The 23,030-nt window shown below is 37.6% G+C and overlaps 1 protein-coding gene across 5 annotated transcripts; it reads left to right on the top strand.

Annotated features, from left to right (window-relative positions):
* The first annotated feature begins 290 nt into the window (after nt 1–290).
* mylk5 (myosin, light chain kinase 5) lies at nt 291–21,764 on the top strand. 5 transcript variants are annotated; one of them, XM_055193990.2, is made up of 19 exons: nt 291–419; nt 5,301–5,359; nt 5,560–5,720; nt 9,294–9,443; nt 9,886–10,038; nt 10,635–10,841; nt 11,646–11,681; nt 14,260–14,387; nt 14,502–14,655; nt 14,743–15,051; nt 15,732–15,831; nt 16,680–16,883; nt 18,944–19,161; nt 19,252–19,375; nt 19,675–19,827; nt 19,929–20,061; nt 20,175–20,259; nt 20,380–20,502; nt 20,739–21,764. In XM_055193990.2, exons 3-19 carry the CDS (start codon nt 5,585–5,587, stop codon nt 20,966–20,968), a joined length of 2,643 nt encoding a protein of 880 aa, XP_055049965.2. In that variant the 5' UTR covers nt 291–419; nt 5,301–5,359; nt 5,560–5,584; the 3' UTR covers nt 20,969–21,764. The 5 variants fall into 5 exon arrangements, with proteins under 5 accessions (XP_055049965.2, XP_073713383.1, XP_055049967.2 ...); XM_073857282.1 differs by having other exon boundaries at nt 5,301–5,370; XM_055193992.2 differs by lacking the exon at nt 9,294–9,443.
* The last annotated feature ends 1,266 nt before the right edge of the window (nt 21,765–23,030 follow it).

The raw sequence follows: 23,030 nt of genomic DNA, 5'->3' as shown, positions 1-23,030 counted from the left end.
ATAAATGTGTACAAGTGTCTGGTAGGGTTAAATCAATATTTATCAATTTAATTAGAGATAAATAGATTTTGCGCGGAATCCAGCTTGATAATGTTCCTTACGAATTTAGTTTACATGTGTTACATTCACGAACCATGTGCAGATTCAGACAATTTTGTTTATATTTCATAAAATGTGCGAAGGAAGGGAAAAATTGAACACGAGTTTGCCTACCCATTTAGTGCGCGATTAGCTCTCGCGGTACTTTGATGTCGTACGCCGCTCGGCCTGCGCAGCGCTGCATGAAATTGAAAGCACCTTTTCGATTGCTGTGCTCAATCCCAGCTGAAACCACGCCAACTTGTACTACTTTATCAAATAAGGAAAATTAGAACAGAGGAGGAATAGGATGGTGCAGGAAGAATCGTCTTAATCGTTAGGTAAACGTCTGCTTACACACTTGATTGACATGATTTAATAATATCTCAACGTGCGTTTATTGCGCTATATTACATTAACGTTAGCTGTACCGATACAAGCACAAGTTAGCCGGTTTTCAGCCATATGCACTTAAAAGTCAATTAAATCTTACAGAGACAATACTATCCACAATGGAGAACATGCACAGGCCCATGTGTCAAATAGTGATACTATTGTAAAGAACATAAGAGGTTTAATCTAGGAAATTATATCCCACATCGGACCGTATAACGCAGGACTTATTAAAAAAGTATCTTTAAATTAAATGATCCTAAATACAGACAGTAAAAGGCCTGCAAACCCAGTGCTACTGACGTAATCTTATTTATTTTTTAACAATATTACAATTACCTGAGGTTTTGGACCAGTTAAGCAAATGTTCTATGTAATTTAGGTTAGCTTGCTACCTACTGAAGATGACCTTGATAGTTTTGGTTTGTTCATTTTTTTAATGTACTGTAAACACACACAATGTTGATGTTTCTTTGTGTTATTCTTCATTCTTTCCACCAGAGCGCGCAAATTTATCAGTTTTTGACATTTAGGCAAAAAATGGCCATTTTGACAGGTTTTTATAATACATTTGTAATTTTTTGTTGCTGGTGAAAAACAATTGTTAAATATATTTACTAGCCACATTTAGTGTTGTTGTAACAACACACTCTATTAACTGAATAACAATGTTATTTTCAATCCATGTTGTGTTTACATTAAGACTTGATTCTAGGGTTAATTGTTGATTTTATTATTATCATCTTTAGCTTATTTAAATATGTGCACTTATTTGTTTATTTCATTAAGTAATAATTTCAAAGACTTCACTACTACAACATTTTACAAGCCCTAAAATAAATCATCCACCGTGTGCGATTCAAATGTTTGTCAGAATCCGATGCTTTGTTTTTGTTTCCAGTTATTCATGATTTGTTTTCCAGGATCTTCCTGTCTACATTTCAACAATAACAACATGAACAGATTTTGTGATAATGAGGTCGACTGTTGAGTTGACTGCAGTTACATAGTTAGCAAACCATTTACTTACTCCCCAAACCACAGCTGTACAATGACCTCCAGTTCCTGAGAAGTTCGTTTCACTCATTTTTCTCCCTTTAGAAGTTATCTGCTTTCTTTTTGGTCTCTTAACACACACAATAAAGCTGCTGTGCTTTATTGATCGTTCTCCCATTTTCGAGGTCTTTAGTGTGATGTTTGGGTTTCTCTTAGGACTGGCATGTCCAAAACAAACAGTTCCTCATCTCACATACACCCACGGACACACAAAGATGAGACTTGCTTTGTTTAGCTTATTTGTTTAATTTCACACAGAGTTGTTTATTGCACTCTTTTCAAAAAGTTTGGTTTACACACAGATGTAACAAAAATTTAAATTTTTAGTCCAATGTGCCATCAAAGTTTCAGCTGAGCATGCAATGGATCAATTAAACTAATTCCAGTTGCAGTGTTGGTGAAAGTTACTTTTAAAAGTAATGCATTACAATATTAGGTTACTCCGAAAAAAAGTAACTAATTCCGTTACTTAGTTACTTTTCCTGGAAAGTAATACTTGTGTAACTTTTAAAGGAATAGTCTACTTATTTTCAATGTTGAAATATGTTGTTGCCTTGGCTGGGAACTGTTGGTGCATCCCTCTGTCATCTGTGTGCGTGCACGTGGGCGCTGGAGCGCACTGTGGCGCTTGGATGGCGTTTGGCTTGGCCCCATTCATTCAATTGTGCCAGTCGGAGGTGGGGTTGGGGGTGACCAGGCACATCAGCGTTTTTCCTGTTTGGGACGAGTGGTTGTACAGGCAGGTTTGGTGGTACAAAATAAAACATAGCGCTTTTCTAAGAGGATTTAAAAGAGGAACTATATTTTATGGCGTAATAGCACTTTTGGGAGTACTTCGACTCGCCTGAAAAGTCCGCTCCCCTTCTCACTCTCATAATGGGAGAGGGAGGGTGTTACTGCGTCGAGTCGAAGTACTCCCAAAAGTGCTATTACGCCATAAAATGAGTAGACTATTCCTTTAAGTTAATTTTGCATTACTTTTTCTTACTTGGCTGAGGCTTGATCTCTTTCAGGCCTTGCAGGTGTTTTTTCATAACTGAGAAGTTCTGCATTTAGAAATTGCATATTTCCATCACAAAAATACCTGCCATCTCTGTTTCTGGCTCAAACTGTTCCTGCTCAGGGGCGCACGCATAGAATGCATAAATTGACCTAATTTAAATCAAACTAATTACACTGAAAAGTAATTTGCATTATAAAAATTACTGAAATATTAATGTGTACATTTATAAAGGAATGCCATTCTTTACTTGTTACTTCAGAAAAGTAATATTATTACGTAATGCATGTTACTTGTAATGCGTTACCCCCGAGGGGTAAAAATTGTTTTTGGTCTGTATAGACCGTTTCATAGGGCACACATGCGGTGATGCGATAAGCGTCTGGTCCGAACTTTACTTCCTGTTTCTGTTTGTTTAATGGTCTGAGTAGTTGCTAAAACTGAACTCTTAACCCGTTAATTGGTGCTGTCCCGTGAGCGGGACACCTACATTTATTTATTTATTATTTATATGTTTACAATATGTAAATGTTAATCTATCACGACAAACTATATATTGTTGGAAAGGTCTAAGAATGTAGTTTTCATATTTCAAAACCTTTTTGCAGTAATAATAATGCAGTAACTGTAATATATTCATTTGTGACACAAGTATGCAGCAAACCTCACAGCAAACCAGCACAAACCTCAGTTTTTTTGACAATTTTATGTATTAAAAATAATACTATATTGCATTTTTTTTATTACAAATAAATGTAAACTGCTTTAAAAAAAATGAATATTTTCACCTCCAGACACTTCCCTAAAAAACGTTCAAGTGTCTTCTTTAAAACAAAAAATTACCAAAATTAAAACCAAAATTAGGCTTCTAGACCAAAAAAAAAAAAGGCCAGAGTTATATTAAAGGTAGGGTAACACATTTTGAAAAATGCTAACGGTAGCCGCCTAGCAATGAAATCCCGATCCCACCCTCTTCCAAAACACATGAACACGCACAGATCAGACAGTCACATCTCATGTCTCATTCAGCAGTGAGACAACTTTGCAGTACAAAGTCGAATAACACTGCCAAAATAACCAAACAACTGGTTTACATCAGAATTAGTTTAAGCGCACGTTCGGTTGTGTAGACGTAGTAACTATATCGTTGCGCTAATCCGTAAACGAACACAGATTTCATGGGCAGCACAATGTTTCATCGGGGTAGAATATCTGAATCCATCTCAATACAAACATACTGTATCGCGTACCTACCTTACCAAAATAAACTGTGCAACGACTCTTTCAGACCCTTGCCTCCTGCAGCTGTTTGCATCTCGTGGTAAAGCAGTAAAGTTACCGATGTTAATTTCAGTTTTTGCTCTTGCTGATCCAGGCAGTTTTTGCTGTTGTTGCTATAAAAGATGCCTTTAGTTTTGTGCCTCCTGTGTAGGTTGTCAATTTAGCAGAAAAGTTTGCTGTTCTCACTTTTTACAGGCAGGAGGTGAGCGCACGTGAGCGCGCCGATGACGTGTGGTGTCTGCGTGGACTCGCTGCGCGGTGGGCATTTAAATTATGCTTACGTATGAGGGACAAAAATGGAAACGTCCGTTCGGACCGAAATCTATGATTTGTTGAACATTTTTTGGTCCTACGCCTTTCACAGATGACATAAATTTCTACAAATACATTTAAACAACTTAACACAGTGATTGCTATCAGGATGTGAGGAGACTTTTAACCAGCATAACAAAAAATGTTTCAGGATCAAATCTGTTACCCTACCTTTAATTTAAAGGTGTATATCACCTTTTCACCAACCCCCCACTCAAAAAGGGCTGCGCCAGTTAACAAATACCTTGTCGAAAATAACAAATGTTTTGGTTTCATATGTAATCTACGCGTTGTTTATTTTGCTTGTTATATAAATAAACTACTTTAAATGGACTTAGTTGTTATTAATTCTAAGCTGAGTTTACCGGAAGTTACGTGATGACCACGAAAGCCGCGTGTTTATGTTGTTACTGCTGAAACCGTCTATAGCTAATTTTGCCCTTTATGACAACTGAGAGGGGTACATTTTTTTGTAACTCATCCGTTTAAATTATATTGAGCCTTAAAGTTCTGCATAATTAAGGGTGTGGCCACTTGAGTGATGGTTGGACAGCCACTGCTGTCAATAGAGTCAAGTTAGTCATGGCTCTTTACCGTTTTTTAGAATATCCGTGAGTGATGCGTGGTGACGCGTGGCCAAGATAGCGACGGCAGGCACCGCCTACTATTGGCTTCAAAAACGATCTTCGGAAACCTATGGGTGACGTCATGGACACAACGTCCATATTTTTTTACAGTCTATGGTTACCCCCAACACTGTCCAGAGGTGTATTTAGTTCATCAGCTGTACTTTGAATATATTATTTGCAAAACAACCAAAATGTGCATCTCAAGATTTACTATAGCCTACTAGCTTAACCTGGAGGCTAAATGAACTGCGTTGCCTATATAATGATGACATAATCAAACACAAGGCTTCTTTTGGGAGCAAATGGCATACAAATATACATAACCAAAAGTTAATTGATAACACGAGAGCTATCGTAGAGAAGAGAAAATGCCTGACCTTTGGTTTAAGTCATTCTTTTGCTCTGCACTGCTCTCTTTTTCTCTTTTGCTCTCTCTCTCTTTCTCTCTCTCTCTCTCTCTCTCTCACACACACACACACACACACACTCTTACTCTCTCATTCATTGTTTAATTTTCATTAATAGTAAGCAAAATGTTGTGATTGTTGCAGGTGCAGTCTGGGGAGGTGGTGAGAGAAACCGAACAAGAAAATCGCACCAAAAAAATAAGGTAACTACTGTGTAAGTGACATAGTGACAAGTGAAGTAAAAACAAGGGGTGGAGTCAGAGACTAACTAAACAGATGCAGGGAAGGACAGAAATAAGACGAGTAGCCAGAGGATGTGTGTGCATGTAGGGTGACAGGAAAAAAAGGAGCTGTCTGATAAGAATTCTGGGAAATGAATTGGATTTTATAAAACTCTCCACAGGATAAAGTCAAGGGCGACAAGAGACATGAGCATTACCGGTGGGAATACTCGCTATGTGTCTACTTTCAAGATGCAGCTGTCGGGCCCCAAGTCGAAGGGGGCCAATGGAAAAGACCCCCAAGCTGCAGTTGTGAGGAATGGTGAAGAGACATCCAGTGCAGGCAAGTCTGAAAACTTTGTTCTTAAGTGCTTGTTCTTACAAATGTGCGAAAGCGTGTCTCTCAATTCGTTTTCATATTTGTAAAGTAAGTGTAGGTTTAGACAAGCTTGTTAGATGTTTATCTCAATGTATGCATGGTGTGAAAGGGATGCCTTTGCTTGTGATTACATGCATGATCTTCAGAGGAAAAATATTTTCTGGACCAGAACGTGGTGATAGGCACTTTGTTTTTACATGTACTGTTTTTGACTTGAAAGCTCAGGTGACAGACATTTATAAAGACACATATTATAGGCTCTTTTTCTCGGAATGAATGTGTTTTTTCTTAGTCACTATGCAGATTTCTGATAAGGAAATGTGTTTATTCAATCCATCCTGATACTGTGCTGCTGCATTCTTGTGTACAAGTCTAATAGCACTAGTAAATGCTCATACATTGCACATTTATAATTGAATTAAATTGTTTGTCTAAGAATGACTGCATGTGGGGAATAGAAATAGAATAGAAAGCAAATCTGGATTTTCTGTAAAAAAAAAATGGGCACACGTCACAAATTTGCATACATTTGATTAGTGACCTAGAAATAGAGAAGAATCTTAAATATTCTTCTTTATGCCTTTTATTAATTTTCTTCTGTTTAAATGTTTACTTTAAAACTCTTTACTGTTGTGTTTATTTCCGTGTAAAACTAGAAAATAATCTTAGATGTTGTATTGACTTCCATTCTTTTGAAGCTCACCGTATCTCAGCATGCTCAGGATGCAAATTGCCAAACAGCCAAGGGGTCAGTACTGGAAGGAAATTCCTTCCTTTGTAGTTTAAGCACCCACCAGGCCCGTATTTTGTCTTAAATGCAGGAAAAGTATGTTTGGGAAAGTATGTGCTGCTAATGATGATGATCACCAAGTAAGCCTAATGTATTTCAACACTGATTGCAACACTTTAGTTCCCTGCTTGCATTTACTATCATATCGTCAAATACAAGACAGTCTCGGTGCTGTACCAAAAATGAAAATGAAACTTATTTTTACTTTATTTTTGTTCTTCTTAGTAGTGTTTTGCAAGTTAACCAGTAAAAAGTGGTTTACTTAAGCAAACAAGGATTACGTTTGTAGTGGTTACATGAGAACAGGTCAAAGGACAGTGAATCATGAGACCTATGGGGTTAATGAGAACCAGAAGCGTCAGTGTTTCCCAACCAGGGGGCTTAAGCAGATTTCCAAGCGGGCCTCAAGATGACTTAAAACTAATAAAAATTGGACAAAACAAGCATTAAAATAAGCTAAAAAAGCAAAAATCAAGATATTTCTTTTATTAAACCAATTTAGTAGCAAATATACATTTGTCTAGTCCTTCCGAGCTCTAGTTAATTTTATTTGGAAAAAATAGTGAGTGGGGGCCTTCAAATATTGTTGTGGGCTACTAGGGGGCCTTAAAGTAAAAAAGGTTGGGAACCACTGGCCTAAGTGATAGGAAAGCAAAAGGACTTGTTCTCTGTATTGAACTTACATGTCCATTCACTGAATTAAATTAATATGACCACATACGTTTCTCAGGTCGGTCTCTACAGACTTGCAGACATAACAGATGTTTATGAACTTGTTTAACCTGGAAACACCAGCAACCATCACGAATACACTGACAGAAAAATAGTCAAACATGGTCCCAGGCTGTCAATGGGGCAGTATTCTTGCAAAAGCTCCTAGTATGTACCATTTAGGTACAGAGATATGTGTTCATTGGTTTTGTTTAGAACTATGTTTATGTTAATAATAGCTAGAGGGGCAGAATTAAATCTGCCCACATGGCCCTCGGTTAGGGTTTTGTGCATTTCTATTGTTCACCACAAATTTAAATTGGGGAAAATGTTGGGCGCTGTTGAGCTTGGGAGGGCAGAGGCAGCCTCCGCCCTCTTATAGAAGGTCTGAAAACCATGGCCGCTTTGAATGACCAAGGACCAACCAGTAAGGTCATATGATGGACAGGTAAAGCAACCATTCACGTTTTGCTTTGTGCTGCATCATGTTTAGGGGTTTTGCCACAATAACAGACCGGTGTGCAACCATCATTTATAAACGTCTCTAAGTTTATAACAATAATAGCAAACATGTTAAAATGCCTTGCACAGTATTAAACAGACAGCATTTATTCAATCTTGATAAAGCATATTGTTACCAATGTAAACATGAAAGCTTCGATCAGACCGCTTTGTATTGTTAAAGCACCTCTCCTGGAAATCCTGTATGGAAATCTCACTTTATGCCTTTAAATAGTCTAGAAATCTGTTTTTTTTTTTTAAATATTAGACACATTTACAAGTTTAGATTTGAGTAATTTATATTTATGTTCTATGTTTTCAAGTGGATTAATATTTGGGTGGGGCACTGCCCCACAGACAAGCCGCGCCTGTTTGGTACCACTTTGTATCTTTAATGTTCTAGTTTGAGTACATTAACTCTTTAAGTACAAGAAGTACTTTGTGATAGCCTGACTACGTCAGACTTCGTACTTCCGCTAAATTTCATTACGCTTCTGTACTGAAGCGAAGCAAAATAGCAGAGGATGGTATTACCAGGCTAACTTTGTGAAAGGGTGCTGCCCCAATAACAGCTAAGGACCGTTAAACCATTTTTTGTCTTTGGGAGATACTTTTATATAAGCTAATGTATGTTTGAACATTAGCCTATGTGTATTCCCTGTGGATCAAACCAGTGCGTTGCCAACCCAATGCTCTACCAAGTGAGCTACATGAGCACCAGTTCATAATGTTCATCCACACGCTTATTGGAGGTTCATTTGGATCATTTCAAAGATATCAAGGTTATATTTTCACATAATGTTCTTTAAAATATATAGAATGATTTTATGTAAAAAAACAGTCGATTTTAAAAAACGTGACATTAGCTGGGCTTTCCCAGGCTCGATCATAAATTTGCCAAGGTCCATACATTCTTAGGTGACAGCTCTCAGAGTAGAATCAGATAAGATCACTGTTTCACAGAAGACTTTGATGTCTTTTCCATTAGCAATAAACTCTGTTGGTTTTGTTTTTGTAGTTTTGTCGGTCCTTCAATTGTACTTCCTGATGGGGTTCTTTTCTGTTTAGGGGATGTTATAGATAAGCACTTGTTCTACAAAGGCCAGTAAGAGAAGGTGTGATAACATAGGATGTTGATGCGATGGCTATACTATATCACTTACTGTACAACCCATATCTTAGCCGTGTTTCTTCCTGTGTGATTTCACAATGAAAACGGCAGACTAAATTCAGCATGATTGGTGCGGAATTTGAGCAGTGCTGTACGTCGCTTAGATAGAAAGTTCAGCTATGTAAATTTAATCCAAACGTAATGTAAATGTGAGGTTTGAAAGAAATTATTGCTACAGATATTATTTCATTTGTGTTGTTCCTATATAAATAAACCAGTCGTCTGTATATATCCAGTATATAAAAACTAATATGTGGCACCTTCATGCTTCATTTCTTAATTCATTCATTCTCTTATCGCTCTAATATTCATTCTCTGCTGCTTCTGCTTATTGTGTAACATTATCTTTCCTCTGTCAAGCTAGTGAGCACAAAAAACAGCCATACGAGAGGTCTGGATCCACCCCTTTTTATCAAGCCCCTTCAAGACTGTTTGGTTGATGAAGGAAATGACATCATTTTGAAGGGTATTATTTCGGGAAGTCAGCCAATCAGCGTTTGCTGGCTTCATAATGGTGAGTGGGGGGCTGCATCCGAATTCCCGTTTTAAGTACTCATTTCCATAAACAACATCTAGTACGATCTGTAAGTAGGTAGGTGTGTGGTGTGTAAACACATTCCATCTATCCCAAACTGACATTGTACCTTGACCTATGTGTTATTTGACCTGAACTACAAAAATGTACAATTGATCATGTACAAAACAGCTTTTTTGGTACTTTGCACTTAAGTCACATGGCTTTTCACCATTTCACATGAACTTTTTCACTCTTTATCTAGCTTTTCAAGTTGCTACAGCATTAATGCTTACAATACAGTGCTCTATCTAGGCAAATAATATCCTATCCCTACCTTAATGTACTGTAAATATGCCTCTCGCTTTTCACAATGTCACAATGACCTCATCTGCTGCCTTTGTCTCCTTGTTTTCTCCAAATGATTGTACACCTGTTGTAGGTGAGGCGGTCCAGTTTGGTAAATCCTCTTTAGAGGGTTCAGATGTGAGTCTGGTTGTTAAAGAGTGTCTCCCGGAAGATGCTGGCGCTTATACCTGTATCGCAGAAAACACGGCAGGAAAAACATCAAGCAGTGCAGCAGTCTGTGTGAGAGGTAAGACGCACATGTACACATTTACATACTACAGCTGTATTGATTAGTTGACTTAAAGGCAACCAGGTTTCTATTATGGGAGGTAGATATGTGTAGGGTTTTCGTAAAATATCAGTGTTTTGCAGTAAGTGTGTGTGTACAGTATTAACAAAAAAGAAGTCCCTACCCTGATAAAAATAAAAGCATGACAATGGCTGTGAAAATCCAGCTAAAGTAATTTTTGTGATTGACTGTTTTCTATAAAATCATCCTACATAATGTAAAGAACAGTCTGTGACAATATAACCTTAATATCTTTAATATTGACTGAGTAAAGCCATGTCAAACATTAAACTTAGTGAAATCATTGACTGAAATCAAACTTTGACGCTCCTATATAATTAGATCATAAGCCTGGATTTTACAGAGAGGGTCACATGTATGTGTTTGTATTAACAGAATTATTGATGTTGTTTGTGTTTGTATTGAAATGATTATTAATGTTAATTCACTTCTGTAATTTTTCTCTTTCGCTGATTCATAAATCTGCATGCTCCTTCATACTAATATACAAACACAATGTTCTCCCTTCGTCTTCAAACAACGTGGACTTTAAGACTATGAAACAATTTTTGGGGTCAACAACAACATCGCACACACGTCTCATTCTCAGTCACCTCTTCCTCTCACTCCTGATGTGGTAAACGGGTTATTAAACGCACTCGAGAAGATGCCAGATGACATCAGTGTTTTTAAAGAGTCACATTCTCCTCACACACCCCAGACAGGAAGTCCAGATACAAGCTCTCCAACAAACAAAAAAGGTATGACAGTAACAATAGCCCCACCCATGAATTCATCAGTTAAACTGTATTGTATGACATTATGGTTAATACTTGGAACAGTTTTGTTCCTCAAAGCATCATCATTAGTTTAGTTAACATCATAGCAGTGACAATAACAAACACACACATTATTAAACTTTCAGTTTTTTATTTTTATCTTAAACTGTCTATATTTTTATATAACATTTTCTGTTTTTTCCAAGTTATTTGTTAACTATCGCATTGCTTTTATTTTCCAGAAAAAAGTATTAGCTCAAGCAATAAACTGAGTATTACCTGACTGCTTAAAGGGACAGTTCACCCAAAAATGAAAACATCTGCTGCCATTATTTACTCACCCTAAACCTGTATGAGTTTCTTTATTCTGTTGACCACAAAATATTTTTTTTATTATAGATTGTATCCACACAGTTGACCATTCCCATTGACTTCCATAGTATTTGTTACTCCTACTATCTGTGCTTACCATCATTTATCAAAATATCTTCTTTCGTGGTCAACAGAATAAATAAACTCATACTGTTTTAGAACAATGTGAGGGTGAGTAAATGATGACAGCATTTTCATTTTTGGGTGGACTGGCACTTTATCATGCTAATGATTAAGTAGTATATTGATATTTTTCTCTTTTATCTGTGTCATTTATCTGTTTTTCTTACATGCGCGCACACATGTCCACTAGACTCCTCCCCTGTATGATAAGCAATGCTTATGTTATCTGTTGCATGCAACCGCACACACACACACACCTGATTCTTCACATATTTGTGCTGTTGTTTTCAGAAGTGCCAGTCAAAAGAAAAAGCAGCTCTTGTACAGGTAAGACTATTCTTAAATGTTGTCCTTTATTTATTTCAAGCTTACAGATGGACCTAGATTGGTCAATAAGAATCTAGTAAAGACACATCTAAGTCTTTTTTCTTCCTCGCTTGTTCTTCTTATAGGAACACCTGAGCTATAGTCTTACACACGCCTACTTTTCTTAATACTGTAGTTAATTGGACCATGTCTTATAGTTGTATTTGGTCTAGAATTCAAGGTAAAGCGTAACCACTGTGACCTCTTCAAAGTCGGTTGCTTTAAGCAGAAGTCTGTGCTGCTCGGGTGAACATTCCTTTCATTTCCAGATTGCCTGGTTGCTTCAGGGGATTAAATGGAACTGGCCTTTTTTCTGTGTGTGTCATAGATACCTGTTTTCGTCATAGACTGTAACCACTGATTTACAAAAGAATGTATCAGATTTATTTGACTTTGTATGAGACATTTTTATAGCAAATATACAGAACAAAACAACCTCTGGATATGTATTTATATCTCGCGGACAGATCATGTGCAGGGCACTCGTGTACCCGCCAAACCGGCCCATAAATAAATAGAAAAATTGAAAACCACTTGCTCTCTTAAAGGGATAGTTCACCCAAAATTAAAATTCTGTCATCGTTGACTCACTCTCATGTTGGTACAAACCTGTATCATTTTTTTTTGTTCTGATAAACAAACCATTCGTGGGCCCCATTCACTTCCATAGTATTCTTCTTTCCTACTATGGAAGTAAATGGGGTCCACGAACGGTTTGGTTACAAACATTCCTCAAACTATCTTCCTTTGCGTTCATCAGAACAAAGAAATTTATACGGGTTAACATCATCAACATAAGAGTGAGATTTTCATTTTTGGGTGATCTCTTTAAAAATGAAGGCGCTTGCACTCATAAACATTTTTGGTTGTATGGTTTTCATAAAGAACCTTACGAAGAATTTCACAAAAGGTTTTTTGTAGTAAAAAAGGTCCTTTTAGAGTATAAAAGTGAGAAAATATGGTTCTTTTAAGATCATATAACTGAAAGTTTTTTTGGTGAACCAAAAGCAAAAATAATTTTTAAGAGTTGCGTTTTATTTTTTTATTTAATGCTACGTTCACACCAAACGTGAATAGAGCGTCTGACGCAAATTATTTCAAGTCAATGTAAAGATGCGTTTACACGCGTCTGGAGGTCTCGTGGTGCGAATGAGGTGTTTAGCGCAGTGCGTTAGACGCGAATTTGCCTCATTCGCGTAGCTAGTTCACGCAAATGACGCAAATTGATGGCCGAATGACGCGAATTCGCTTCTCACACCCGAGTTTAAATTTTTAAACTGACAACTTCCTAGCACTTGCCCCTCCCACAAGAAGCGGATTTCGCCTTGTCTATTTCGCTCTAGAATGCATTAAAAATGTTCAAGCGGCAAACTAGACTCGATAAGACGCAAATGTGACGCTCGATTCGCATTTGGTGTGAACGCAGCTTTAAATGCAGTCTCATTCATACATTTTTCAGCATGTGTCCAAAAATATTTCATATGTGCTCTCAGTCCAGACTTTGTCTGTAACAGATTTGTTTGAATCTGACGCTCTGATTCTGAATAATAGGTGTTTTCTTGCTGTCATCTGGTCTTTCATGTAAAACACGTCTGTCTGTGGCCATTCTCTGTGGTTGGTCTGTATAACAATAGATCTGTTTAAAGACATGAGGTTATCTACAATATAAGCAGGTTAAAATCAATCCCAGTTTAATTCATTTAACTGTACTGGTTTGAATAATGCAAGCGTTAACCTTCTTTCCCAAGTATTTGTTTTATTGCACATGGCCTATTCAGCAGTAGAGTTGTGTTTGTGTTGTCTGCACAGTATTTAAACGCCTCAAGACAGTTGTTAATTTTTCTTCTGCATGTATCGGGTTCATTGTGTGAGAGGAAGGAACTGTCACGGGTCTTCTCTAAAATAATGCATTGTGTGAAACCACATTGCCAGCATGGTTTGAAAGTGAATTAGTTATTATTTGTAAATAATTGCTAAATTGCTCTCGCTCTGGTTGATGTGCACGTGGTTTATTCCGGTAGAAGTGCCCATATAAGGAATTCCGCCCTTCATGACGTCTTAAACCCTGACGGAGCGTATTCGGCACAGAAACACTCATACATCCAACTAGTTTTAGTCAGAAATTTTTATCCTAAAATAGCATTAGACAAATAATATTAAAGGCGGGGTGCATGATTTTTGAAAAAAACACTTTGGAGGTCTGAGTTGGGGAGTCGGGCTGAGTACCAAAACACATTTGTAGCCAATCAGCAGTAAGGGGCGTGTTTACTAACTGACATTGTTGCCTGGGTTGCGTCTATGTGTGGGGCGGGACTATCAAAACAAGGTCCGGATTCTATTGGGGTTGGGGCATGTTTGTTTAGGTGATTTCAAATATCAACATTAGCTTTCAGAGGTCATGCACCCCGCCTTTAAAGTAAGAATTAAAGAAAGTTCCTATTAAAATCTCATATTTAAGGGAAGCAGAAGTCTCCACTTACAATTGAGCTTAAAAAGATCTCATGTGTAATGATCTCATATATGTTTTACTCTTGTACAGCTCCACCTCTGCAGTTTATAGCTCCATTAGATTGCTTGGAGGTCCGTGTTGGAGAGACGGCCCGACTGACCTGTGCGTTCAAAGGCAGTTCACCAGTGGTGTCTTGCTGGATCCGAAAAAAAGAGGAGGTGGTAGAAAGCTCTCACACTAACTAACACCATATATTTTTGCCTTTCAACGTATACTAGACAACTTCTACGCATCTACTATATAGTGAAGTGTCATGACCTCTCTTTTTAAAGGTGGTAGAAAGCTCCAGGTTTCATATAGAGAAATCTGATGAGAGCAGTTCTCTGGTGATCCATAAAGTTTTACCCGAGGACTCTGGACGTTATACGGTATTTGCACGAGATCGCAAAAGTTCCACTCAACACACGGTGACTCTGCGTGTCATTGGTAAGGTCTCACAACTTTTATGTTAAACATGCAACTGCAATACTTCTTTGCATGTGTATAATGTTTGTATTTACGTATTTAATCTAGATCGTCCCCAGCCTCCTGCTTCCTGTCCTGTGCCGTGTGTTGTCTCTTCTCTCTCTCTGGTCTTGTCCTGGTCTGGTCCTTCTTATGATGGTGGCAGTGCTGTGACCGGATACGTGGTGGAGGTTTGTGAAAGCCCTGCTGAGAGTGGACACTGGAGAGAGCTCACGGCCGAGTGCACGAGCACTTCATTCAGGGTGAGCTCAGGCCTGAAGCCGCAAGGAGAGTACCGCTTCCGGGTCAGGGCATATAACGCTGTGGGAGTCAGTGAACCGAGTCAAGAGTCGCAGCCAATCAGAATGGAGATCCCAGGTGAGGTGGACCATTTCTTAGAAATGAGTCAGATAAATACTATAATTTCTTCCTTGTAGTAAAAAAGTTGCAAAGCAGTTTATTCAAACAAATATAGACAACTTTTCAGTATTAATGACACTTAAAATATATTATTTTACAAGCAAAACATAGCACTTTTAGAAACAAAATATAGCAAAACTATTATTGTCTCCCTGTATGATCTGTTTTATTAAAAATAGCTTACTATAGCTTGTACTGACACTTAAAATAAGTCAGTGTCAGTAATTTGTCTCAAGATACACACAAGTATCTTTTATAAGGCATTTACATTGAAGATCTTAAGGCTTAGTTTTGGCTTTTTTTGTGAAATCAGGCCTTAGTGTTTTGATTTGCTTAAAGTGTGTTTTTGGTGATTTCTTGACTAAACCCAATTTGCTTTGATATTTTGGTATGTAATGGAAAATGATTCATGCATATTTTCAATGTGAGTATATAAATATTTTTATTTTCTTCCGGTTCAGTGGTTCTGTTTGTCGTATGCAGCTATTAGTTGTTAGATTTTTTCTCACACATAGTTCAGTAACCAGACTGTAAACAGGAAGATAGCATTTAAAGTCATTAACACAGACATGAAGGCCATGCCATCTGTGAAACTTTGACCGACAAAATGAATGAGATCATTTGTGTTCTCTTTACAGGAGAGTCCAGTGATGAGACACCAGTGGAGTATGTGAATGTCACCATCAATACTGAAAATAAAATTACCGATCACTTCATTGTCCAGGAAAGACTCGGAGTGTAAGTACCCTCATCCACATAAAAAGGCTTGTTTGCAGTTGCCTGTCAATCACAACTTCATTCGGGCATGTTTGCGTGTATTGAATGTCTACATGTTCCTACATGCTCCAAAACCTATTGTTTAAAGTCAAATTCCCAAGTGTCATATGAAGTACAATTACAGGGTAATGGGTTTGTAAACGTATTAACGTTTTACTAAGTGCTTTTATTCTATAGTGCAGTATCTACACTAGGCTTTATGCATAATTATGTGTAAACATAGTAAATACATATTTATATTTAAAAAGTTGTAAAATGTTGAGTATACTCAAATGACTCCCTTAAAGGGACACATTTTTTGAAAATAGGCTCATTTTCCAGCTCCCCTAGAGTTAAACATTTGATTTTTACAGTTTTGGAATCCATTACGGCCTTTTCTGTTGGTCTTAGTACACGATGTAACTACAGAAGAGTCAAGGTTTAAATAGGAAAAATATCAAAACTCATTGGTTATTTTTTAGTGGGATGCTAATGGTCTAATCAGATTCAATGGATTATGCTAAGCTATGCTAAAAGTGGTACCGCCAGACCCGGAGATCAGCTGAATGGATTCCAAAATAGTAAAAATGAAATGTTTAACTCTAGGGGAGCTAGAAAATGAGCAGATTGTCCAAAAAAGTGGAGTGTCCCTTTAAATGCTATGTATTTTAATTATTTTAAATACTACGTATGTAAATCCAATTAGATCAAAATCTACTTCTTGTGGTTATATACATATACTGAATGGTATTTAGGTTTAGTTTGTCTGTGAATAAAGCTCAATCTGATTCTGACCTCTAAACCTTATTCTGATCCATTGTCTTTTCCAGAGGTAAGTTCGGGCAGGTCTTTCGGATGACCCATAAGGAGACGGGTCGTGTATGCGCTGGAAAGTTCTATAAGGGACGTCGAGCAAAGGAGAGAGAAGCTGCAAGGAAAGAAATAGAGCTAATGAATTTCTTACACCATCCTAAACTGGTCCAGTGTCTCGCCGCATATGACAACAAGTCTGAGATGGTCATGGTGATGGAATAGTGAGTTTTCTTCATACGGACTACCGGCACATCTGGGATCTTGACTGTAAATTTTGTCACCGCCCTTTTTTGGGGGAACAGGAGCAGACCTTCCATTGACTTCCATTGAAAATAGTGGAACAAAGCAATGTTCGTACACAGCCGGCAGGTGTAGATGACTTACGAAATCACTCGGATTGGACATGTTGAGTGGTTGTCTTTCCACCCTGCTTGGCATAGAGCGCGAAAGATACATTAACACATTTAATTTGGTCAATATAGGAACATGTCCCTTTCATTCTCACAGCGTCAAATTTGTGTAACAACGCCATCCAGTGAATGCTGGAAATATCGCTAAGCCAGTTAGTTGTATGGCTGGACGGAAAAGTGCACTCATTACTCTAAATATAAAGACATAATATATGAATACGAAGTAACTTTCAAATACGAAGTAAAATCATTCACTTGCTTCCCTGTTGACTCGTTGAGGTACGAGTAAATGTCCGGGTAAGACACCTCTGGCCAATAGGGAGCGTTGTTACACAAATTTGACGCTGGGAGAATGAAAGAGACATGTTTTTATATTGACAAAATTGAATGTGTTGATGTGTCTTTCGCGCTCTGTGCCGGGCAGGGTGGACAGATAGTTGCTCGGCATGTTTAATCTGAGTGAGGTTGTTTACGCCTGCTGGCTGTGTGCGAGCGTTGCTTTGTTCGCTGTTTTGGATGGAAGTCAATGGAAGGTCTGGTTTGTTTTCCCCCAAAAGTGGGCGTGAACCTGTTCAGAGACATTCTATGACGTTGCGCCGGTTGTGCGTATGTGGATGTTTTTATAGGAGTACCCTAATGAATGATTGTTTGGTACAAACTGCTCAAATTCATGTTGTTATTTGAACTTATCAAAAACCACCTATGAAATGGTTTGAGATGTTATTTTCTTTCTGTGCTCATGTAATGAAGTTTATTTAACTAAGTTTGGGAGAAGCATGGTCATGTAATCCAACCAATCAGTGTGAAGAGGTGTCTATAAATAGCCGTCCCTCACCTCTGTCCTGTGCACCATCCCTCCTTCACCCCATCACCTCAGTGTCAGCTAGTTCATCTATCCCAGTTAAAGGGGGGGGGTACTCTGGGTTTGGGGTAAAATTCCAAGCTCGGAGCCCTCTCCTCAGACAGCACCCCAAATAAGCTTTATCTCATTCCCTATTAATTACATGTGAATGTGAACTTGTAAACTACCATACAAATTAAAAAGTTCAGCCTTCACCAAGAAACAGAAGTAGTGATTGTCTATATTTTCCCTATCGTGACGTATATTCGAGTGAAACGGCTTCTGAAATGAGAAAAAAGGTTGGGGTGACTCAAATTTGTCCATCAAGAATTGATTGGATCGTTGAAGTCGGGTCATGTTGTTATTTGCTAATTGCTGCGATCTTTTGCCGGACCCTGTCTTCGGGCTATTCCTCATAATTGGAAGCAAAGAGAGTTTCGAGGAAGGGAAGAGATTAGCATTTTTTTTTATCTCACAGCTAAGTCATTTGTAAAAAAATCACAATTTTCCAGAAAAATTCAATTTTTTACTTTTTAAAACTTTTTACTTTTTTTGTGGCTTTAAATATCAAATAACCTCTCATTTACAATATAACCAGGCAAATTCACAATAGTCTGTTTTCGGGGAACCTTTATATGCTAGAGAGGAATTTGTAGGACAAAATGTTTCTATGAAAGTATTATATGAGTCATCCATATTTTTGGTTTATTTTACTGTTCCTAAATTTCAAGCGTAGATAACTGCTGAAAAGTTTGCTTTGTCAATTTTTTAAAAGTACACTAACATTAAAAGCCTAAATAGCCATGGACGACAAGACTCCATTTTGATTCGATGGGCATTTTGTAAACACAAGCAGAAATATTGATAGACATTATTTTGTTGTTGTTGTTGTTCTTTTCCAAAACTAACATACAAAAACAAAGAGTACCATTTAGGTTTGTGCCTTTACAGGGTCAAGATATTTGTGAGTATTTTGGTATCCAACATACCACAGCTTAACACATACATTTATGTTTCTCTGTATGTATAGTGTTGCTGGTGGCGAGCTGTTTGAGCGTATTGTGGATGACAGTTTTGAACACACCGAGATTACCTGTGTGGGATACATGCAGCAGATTTTGGAGGGAATTCAGTACATGCACCAGCAAAACATCGTCCATCTAGACCTTAAACCTGAAAACATCGTCTGTGTGGACAGAACTGGGATTCAGATCAAGATCATTGACTTTGGATTAGCTGGCAAGCTTGGTAAGAATGTACTCTGATCAACACAACACAAACATCTCAATATTCTTTAATAATGTGAAATTATTTCATGATTTTGTGTGTGTGTCTTAGATCCCAACATACCTCTGAAGGTGATGCAAGGCACTCCTGAATTTGTTGCTCCAGAGGTGATCAACTTTGAGCCTGTTACTTTGGTCACTGACATGTGGAGCATTGGGGTCATCTGCTACATCCTGTGAGTTCAAACAATGTCTGTGTGTGGTGTTGTAGTGCAGGTCTTGTCAACCCGGCTCCTTAGGAGTCACTTAGCTCCAATCCTAATCCAAGACACTGGAATAAGATATTTAAAGTCTTCAAATTTACTTCGAAATAACAGGCAGATGTGCGGGATTGTGACCAAACTAAACTTTGCCAGTAAGTAGCCCTCCAGGAGCCGGATTGACTAGTCGTGCCGTAGTGCTTCAAGCAGTCAAGCACTTGCCGCCCCCTAGTGGTTAATTATGCAATTGCATTATTTTTGTCCCCATGTTGTAGGCTGAGTGGTGAATCCCCGTTCCAGGGTGAAAGTGACACAGAGACTTTGTCTCTTGTAACAGCAGCACAATGGGAGTTTGATGAGGAGAGCTTCGAAGATATCACTGACCTAGCAAAGGATTTTATTAGCTCTCTGCTCAGCAAAGATGTCAGGTCCATCAATGTCAATCACTTATCTCATTACACAAATGCATGCAATGTACTGCAAGATAATGTACATGCATCCACACTAACTCTGCTTAACCTTTTTATAGACGTAGGATGTCATGTAATGATGCTTTAGCGCATCCTTGGATGGCATACTTGTGTGTAGACAACGCCAACAGCGCCACCAAAACCCTCTCCAAGGACAAGATGAAGAAATTCCTGACTAGGCAGAAGTGGAAGGTAATACAGAGACCCCAGGCCTACAATATTAACTTAAGACTTAAATATTGACTATAGACACTGGAATTGTGTTCAATCATTCTTCTGTGTTTGTGTGTTTTTTTTTCTTATAGAAAACAGGTAAAGCTTTGCTGGCTTTGAAAAGGATGGCAATACTGGCCAAACCAGAGGGTTCTGCAATCTTAAGCCCTGTAGATGGTGAGAAAACAAGCATTATATATGGATTCTGGTTTGATGTTTGTGACAACATTTAAATTTTTTGATGAATGCTTTTAGCAGTGGTCAGTAATGCGTTGTTTTTGCTCTTGTGTGTTGTAGAGACCGAGCAGGCATTGCAGTCTCTGGAGCTGAAGCTGCAATGTAAACCCGAGTTCAGTCAGACTCCATGTGACCTGACTGTCTCGCAGGGCTCCAGTGCCAAACTCTCCTGTCTCATCACAGGTCAGACATCACAGACCAGAATATATTTGCATATTTACTTTTGATCAGGGTTGCATGCAACTTTCAATCATGTACAGTTGCACATTTTTTGTGCATCAATTAAAGCGGTTTACAAATAATTTATTGGTGAATCAACAGTTCGGTAATCGCAACTGAATGGAAAGGTCATGAAAATGTTTTGGTGACTTTGTTGGTGAAACCTTAATCCACTTATCCGCAGTCTATTTATCTTTCAGGTTACCCTGATCCTGATGTGGTGTGGTTGAAGGACGGTGAGCTGCTGGAGTTAAAGGAGGGCTGTGTAACAGTAGACTATGAGGAACAAGGCAGCTGTACTCTTACGCTAGATGATGTTTCGTTACACCACAGCGGCCTGTACTCATGCAGAGCCACTAATGCACACGGGGAGGCAATGTGCACTGTAACCCTTACTGTAGTGGAGAAAGATAGGCCTGTAGATTCATGATAACGCCAACATTTACAAATTTATAATGCATACATTGTGTCTATACATATCACACAACACACACTCTTAAAATGCTGGGTTATTTTCAATTCAGCGTTGGGTTAAACAATGGTTGAAACACCCCGCATAAAATTACAACCCAATGTTTTGGGATTGTCATTTTTTTGACTCAACGCTGGGTTGAAAATAACCCATCATTTTTAAAGAGCATACAATGAAATTATTTATGTTTATAGATATCACACAAACTACATATACATATAAACACACACCAGATATAATATAATGTGATAATATTGTGGATAAAAATGTAATAAATTGATGCATAACTTTCAAGTTGATTTTTATATTTGTTTGAGAGCATTTAAGTCTTAGAATATAACATATTTAAGTTTAAATGATTATTGGACTTTGGTTTAATATCATTATCTTACTTGTAGATTTATGTACACACAGCGTAGTCATTCGGTAAATAAGCAGACAGATATGAGTCCATAGAAGTTAAACAAAACATTTATTTTAAGAAATGTGTCAGTGTGTCTCCATCAGACTTCATGCTAGGGTTATGTTACAAGAGCTTTAAGGTTTTAGATGTAACCGTGGTGTTAGTATGATAGTTTAAAAAAACATTTCAACACTGTATAAGATTAATATTTTTATGAATTCTGTCCTAAGGCTAGAAAGACTTTTCTATGACGGCAACATTCAAAAAAGGATGACCACATTATTATCTATGAATTTATTAAATGCGTTATGTAATTTTGACAATAAAAGACAGTATTTTTATTACTAGAAACTTTTTGTTTGTGCTAAAAATGTTGTATGTATGTATGTGTGTATGTATGTATGTATGTGTGTATGTATGTGTGTGTTTGTGTGTGTGTATATATATATATATATATATATATATGTATATACAGTCAGGTCCATAAATATTGGGACAGAGGCACATTTTGTGTTATTTTAGCTGTTTACCAAAATGTATTCCAGTTACAGTCATATTATGACACTTGCCTTACAGTGACTATTAACTCTCAGCTTTATTTTGAGGGTATTCACATCCAAATTGGCTGAAGGATTTAGGGATATATATATCCCATAGTTGGATGAATTGAGACGCAGCCTGCTGAGACGCAGCCTGCCTGTGCTGACTAAATGAGTATTCGTTTTTTTTTCATACAAATAAGAACATTAAGCTCTAGCGATCCCAATGCTCTAAATAGTCATTCAACATTTAAAATGATCTTTTATTTGTACATTTTTTTAGAGGTGTAGCCTACCGTCCTAAATGCTTAATAGCCTACACAAAGGATGGTTGTTCACTTGCGCGTCTGACATTGGTTTCATTTTTAAAACATGCATGAATTAGAAAATAGTGGGCAGGACTTGCTTGGTGTTAAAAGAGTACGACAAGACTCAAAATCGATCTTCCTCACGCTGACTGACACATCTGAAGTGCGTGCACACAGAGTCTGCCCTGCTGAAAAAAAACAATAAAACCATTACAGAAAATTCTAATGGTTTCCATTAAAATACCAATAGGAACCATTAGCTTTTACCATTAAACCACTACAGTGAATGTTTGGTTAACTGTTGGGGAAAATAGCTGATGTGTAACATTTATATCCTTGCATTACATACAATAGATCACAATAGATAAAGCTGTCTGTCTCAATGTCAATCAAACAATAAAGAAAGAAAAAAGTTTAACATATATTGATATTGTTTTTGACTTTGTGTGTGCCAAATCTATTAGTTTTACCAGTGAGTTTAAGGTATAGATGTGGTCATTTTTGTGGTAATTTTGGATTTTTCTCAAAATTAACTTCAAACAGGTGTCAGATTCCAACAAATCATGCATTGTTTTTAAGGGTTTTTTATATATATAAATAACTCATTTTTAAAAATGTACTCATTCCGACTCAATTTGCCAGCACTGGTCACAAATGATGCAGCAGCAAAGAGAAATGAAGAACGAAAAGGAAAATTCATATACAAAACAATGGCTGATGGTTCTGTCGAAAATGTAAAGAGGTTGGTGTAGACATACATTTGCATAAAG

Source organism: Misgurnus anguillicaudatus, chromosome 19, assembly GCF_027580225.2.
Source record: "Misgurnus anguillicaudatus chromosome 19, ASM2758022v2, whole genome shotgun sequence".
NCBI classification, from domain to species: domain Eukaryota; kingdom Metazoa; phylum Chordata; class Actinopteri; order Cypriniformes; family Cobitidae; genus Misgurnus; species Misgurnus anguillicaudatus.
This window is presented reverse-complemented; position numbering and strand designations above follow the sequence as displayed.

Bases quoted from the DNA above. Each gene is read 5' to 3' on its own strand.
- mylk5 (XM_055193990.2), top strand. From the start codon at position 5,585: ATGAGCATTACCGGTGGGAATACTCGCTATGTGTCTACTTTCAAGATG. The intron at 5,721-9,293 runs GCAAGTCTGAAA...CTGTCAAGCTAG, and splicing joins TGAAGAGACATCCAGTGCAG to TGAGCACAAAAAACAGCCAT. The intron at 20,062-20,174 runs GTAATACAGAGA...TTTTTCTTATAG, and splicing joins TGACTAGGCAGAAGTGGAAG to AAAACAGGTAAAGCTTTGCT.